Source organism: Haliotis rubra, unplaced genomic scaffold, assembly GCF_003918875.1.
Source record: "Haliotis rubra isolate DU_JTF1 unplaced genomic scaffold, ASM391887v1 Scf383, whole genome shotgun sequence".
Taxonomy (NCBI): domain Eukaryota; kingdom Metazoa; phylum Mollusca; class Gastropoda; order Lepetellida; family Haliotidae; genus Haliotis; species Haliotis rubra.
In genome coordinates this window covers 89,396-94,119 of record NW_025767061.1, presented here as the reverse complement: position 1 = coordinate 94,119, position 4,724 = coordinate 89,396, and the positions used below count along the sequence as shown (strand labels likewise).

The window sequence follows — 4,724 nt, the reverse complement described above, 5'->3', positions numbered from 1 at the left end:
GAAATATTCAAAGCATTGTCTTATAGGCTCTCATATGAATTAGTCTGAAACCATTTGCGTGGAAGAATACTGTTCACATTGACTATATTTCCGTTAAAATCACATTACTCCCCGAATATTTTGTAATATTAATTGCTTGGCTTTTAAAAATATGATTTTGAAGCATAACAAATATATGAAACAATTTGTGACATAATCAAGAATATGTAAGATAAGAGGGATATTTCGATGGGCCCTATCCAAAACCAGATCGCTGTCAGATTTGTTTACATTGTGTCAAGGCTTTCTCGCCTGTCTCTTTTCAGCATTATGACCAACCAACTCAATGCCTAATATTGACAAAAACGTAAAGCAAAAACAATTTTGTAGATACAAGTATTGTCCGTGTTCATAATACTTGCAAGGTGTCAACTTGCTATTTGTTGTCAGGAAATGTTACGATTCCACAGACGTTTATTTGAGTTTTCATAATGTTATGAGAGTTTTTATTTTGTAATTTGTAATATCATTGATTAAGTGATAGTTATTATGGGTCACAATGTTTAAAGTTTTGAGTGCGGGGTTTTGGTTCGCATCTGGCATCATATATGTTCAATGGCAATAGTATTTGTGGCGCTACGCCTTTTGAGATAGCGTTTCAGAGTTGCCTCCCTTGGCAACTTGTTGACTCGTCATGCTGTGTGTTCCACATGATTCTGTACCGTTCTGAAGCGATAATGATGGAGCCTAGCTTTGTTAGAATGTTCGAGAACTGTGTAATAGCGATATAGAGGCTGTTATGTGATGGGGACTTTTCACATGACTGGATTTCTACACATCTCTCTGTCATCGTTGAGTTTCTCAACATTTCAAGACTGACCGTGCTTGCCTGCTGTCATTGTAAACAAACGTATATCTGCTCTCACTGTAAATGTCAAGACTCTGGTGAGTTAATATTTTATATTTGTGACCCAATATTTTAGATTTGTGACTCAACTGCATTGTACTAGATATCTGTATTGTCATTCATTGTAGCTTGCTCATTGTTTGCTCAATATATTATTGAATATTTTAGGATGTCTGTGTTCTATTTTTCTGGTTCAAAGGGGACTTTTAAACCTTTTGTCACGGCAAATTATTAACCCTAATAATATAATAATTACCATGCAGCATTATTGGCTCTGCCTTTGCACACAGAAATTGTTCATTTCAAAGAAGATTAATTAAAATCTAAAAGTTATAAAAATTAACATAACCTGTCATAACCGACAAGCCGTTACATCAGCAATTAGTTACGTCTTGAAGTTATCTCATCCATAGTTTGCCATTGTAACCTGATCAATTCTGACAACAACAGGTAAAGATTTCCATTTAAAACCATGCCTCTACTCGTGGGGTTGATCACTGGATTGTCTCGTCCAGATCCGATTATTTACAGACCCCCGCTATATAGCTTGAATATTGCTGAGCGCGGCGTAAAACTAAACTCACTCACTCGTGGGTTTCACCATGGCCGTAAGCGTCTGAGACGGTGGTATTCCCCGTGGCATTATCACAGGCTGCGATAAGTCCGCCTCGGAGGTGAATCCAAGTAATTTACTACATAGTATCTAGTTCATTGCAATAGGCCAAATCCATATGCACGCTATTACAAAATATAAGGTTTCAGCAACAGCCCATGGCCTCTCTGTCTGTTTGTCTGTCTGTCTGTCAGTCTGCCTGTATGTCGGTCTCTCTTTTGTGAACTTTTGACTTGTTGCATACAATGTGTGAAGCTCATAAAAGCGGCGTAAAACCATACTCGCACTCGATGGGGCAGGATAGGGTGACCGTTCTAAACGAGAGTAATTCATAAATACATTGTTTATGACACTAATATACTAATTATATGATTATCCGACCTAATCATGTCAATTGAGACTGGTTATTCTTTGGGCTTGACGTTTCTTTCACAAATGTCATAGGTTAGAAAACGAAAACGGATCTAAACGCAATAGCAACCTATCGGAAAAAGTCCTAATCATGTAAATCCACAGGGGTTAATGTTTGGCCTTGACGTTTCATGACGTTTCAAAAAGGTTATCACTGTTTTAACGTACAGTAAAGTTTAAGTGAAATTTTGACAATACGAAGAAAGGGAACATAATATGTTTCATGTTAAAGACATGTTATATTATTCTGTCTACAGAGAGACGACGCATAATGACAGTTGGACTAAAACGTCTGATGGTGGTGTTGATCTGGTCTGTGTTGGTTCTGCTCCTTGTTCTTGGTTACGTCACAGTGACGGACGTGGTTAACCCCTCCCAGCTGATGCAGTGGGAAGGCAAACATATACAAAGGAAAGGGTTACTGGTGCTGGCTGACCAGAGCTCAGCAGCCCAACGTCGGCTTCTCAATCAACTACTCACTCCTCAATATCTCAGACGAGTCCGAATGTATCAGGACGTTCAGAAATATTTGGAAAATGCCCGTTACAACAGGACTCTGTGGAAGGAACTTGATCTCAGGGTAAGATGTGTAGTAGTAGTAGTAGTAGTAGTAGTAGTAGTAGTAGTAGTAGTAGTAGTAGTAGTAGTACTTCTTATTGTTGTGAGACAAGAAACTGAGGGTACTGATACTCTTATAAGAATTATTTCTTCATGTTGAGGCTGCTCGTGAGCATACGTTATTCGCACTTTTGCACAGATCTGCTTGATGATCGTCATGTATGCATGTGGGGCGGTGGGGTAGCCTAGTGGTTAACGCGTTGGCTCGTCACGCCGAAGACCCGGGTTCGAATCCCCACATGGGTACAATGTGTGAAGCCCATTTCTGGTGTCCCCTGTCGTGATATTGCTGGAATATTGCTAAAAGCGGCGTAAAACTAAACCCACTCACTCACTCCTGTATGCATGTCACAACTCATAATAAAAACAATTCCATCCACAGTTTTCTTAAAGTCGCCAAGGATGGTGGACATAATCTCAATGTCAGTACTGATTTTGTTGATAGTTCTGCACTGCTGGACAGTGAGTATCAACTCAGCGAAGTGTCATATTAAATCGGCACAGGCTCGGGTTTTCAAGGGAAGGCTCTCAGAACGATTGGGTTTATGTGCAGTGTCCTGAAAAACGTTGGGATGGAGTCGGCTGGCATGTAAAGTCAAAACCGAAGAGTTTCTCTTTGCTACTCAGGACTTCTCGCTCAAAAACGCCAGTGGGATAAACGAAACGAATAACATGAAATATAGAGTATGCAAGGAATGTAATGTCAAACTTCCCAACATCTTGACACTCAATGCTAGCGTAGGAACAGGATCTCAGGTTGACTAGGGCGCGTTTCCTGGGAGAAGACCCATCTGCTGTCTGAGCTGCTAGTCAAGGGGCAACGACCCAGAGCTGATGATGAGCATAACTCGCCTCTGTCATTATGTCATTCTCATATTCAGAGCTTCCATTGCCGGCCTTATATCGGCCTTTGGTAGAGTTACAAGACCTCTTCGTACATCTGCTGTTTATACTCTGGAAGATATTCTCAGGTGCTATTGACATGACATATCATGTGATGTTCATTCATGCAATTGTCATTATCCAAGACTAACATGCTGAAGGTGTTGGAAAATGAAGTAGGCAGTTATGAAAGACCCTTGCTTTGTAACAGGGTGACAGTAAGTCCTTGTGTCTCGTGGCTAGATGTACTCTTGGCATACAATCAGCAGCAAGACTTATAAGATCTTTGCAGTGGAAAGGATATTTCTCTAATTGCAAATCATTTGTGTCACATTTCTCACAGTAAACTCATCAGCAAAGAGACACAACATCATGCCCCAAAATTAAACAGGGAGAGTGGAACTGAAGTTAGCTGCATCTTGTGACCATGCAGACACACTGGAAACGTACTGGTGCACTTTTCAAACAATGATGGAAGCTTTGTGCTTGCATACTTTATCTAATTCTTCTGTGCTGGCTGCTATGACTGGTGGATCTTGTTTCAGATGCAGTTCAGTCAGATGTAGTCTCCAGATTCATGGTCACTGTGAGAAATATTGATGAGGGTACTTTCGTCATTGATGTGGTTCGACACAATTGACACAACTAATCTGGAGATATTATAAATGAAATGTTAAACTGATGCTTATGTCAACACTGTCAGTAATGATCTTTTCAAAATGTCAACACTGTCAAATGAGCTTGTATTTCAAAAGTGGCTAGTCGTTCAATTTACCATTTGCGAGGACATTTATCTGTAACAATTCATATCTACAATGTATGTATACATTTATCTGGTTTAGCGATACCATACCTGAAATATGATTGGTCAATTTTCAGCTGCATCCATAGTGAATAAAGCACCAAACCTTGTTGATATCTTTTATTGAAATTGTAGCTTGGGTGTAAAATTGCATTTTTCATCATAACGTGCTATAATGATACATCGGATGATCCGCGGGTGATGCATGTCAAGACTCATGATGAAAGCAAGGAATTCCACAGCTATTTTAAGCGTGCAAGGTTGTTGGACAGAATCTGAAATTTGAGGTTGATTTTGTTGACGGCAATATACTGCTGGACGGCACAGCGATGGGAGTAAACCAGGTGAAGATATTCACCAAGTCCTCCCAGAGTCGGTCATTTGTGGAGAAACTTTCTGACAAATCATTGCACTTGCAGTGTGTGGAACAGAACAGTAACCCCACCGACTCCTTCGTCTGGATGATGTCGCTTGGTCTTAAATGTGAAACTGAGGGCTTTCTTTTTGCTGCC

At 40.1% G+C, this 4,724-nt stretch overlaps 1 protein-coding gene across 1 annotated transcript; it reads left to right on the top strand.

Annotated features, from left to right (window-relative positions):
- The first annotated feature begins 2,181 nt into the window (after positions 1–2,181).
- LOC124286432 lies at positions 2,182–4,305 on the top strand. Its single transcript, XM_046722809.1, has 2 exons — positions 2,182–2,490; positions 3,956–4,305. Exons 1-2 carry the CDS (start codon positions 2,182–2,184, stop codon positions 3,974–3,976), a joined length of 330 nt encoding a protein of 109 aa, XP_046578765.1. The 3' UTR covers positions 3,977–4,305.
- Positions 4,306–4,724: the final 419 nt, after the last annotated feature.

Excerpts from the sequence above, each read along its gene's own strand:
- LOC124286432 (XM_046722809.1), top strand. The coding sequence starts at position 2,182 with ATGACAGTTGGACTAAAACGTCTGATGGTGGTGTTGATCTGGTCTGTG. Across the intron at positions 2,491-3,955 it reads GGAAGGAACTTGATCTCAGG|ATGCAGTTCAGTCAGATGTA; the intron begins GTAAGATGTGTA and ends ATCTTGTTTCAG.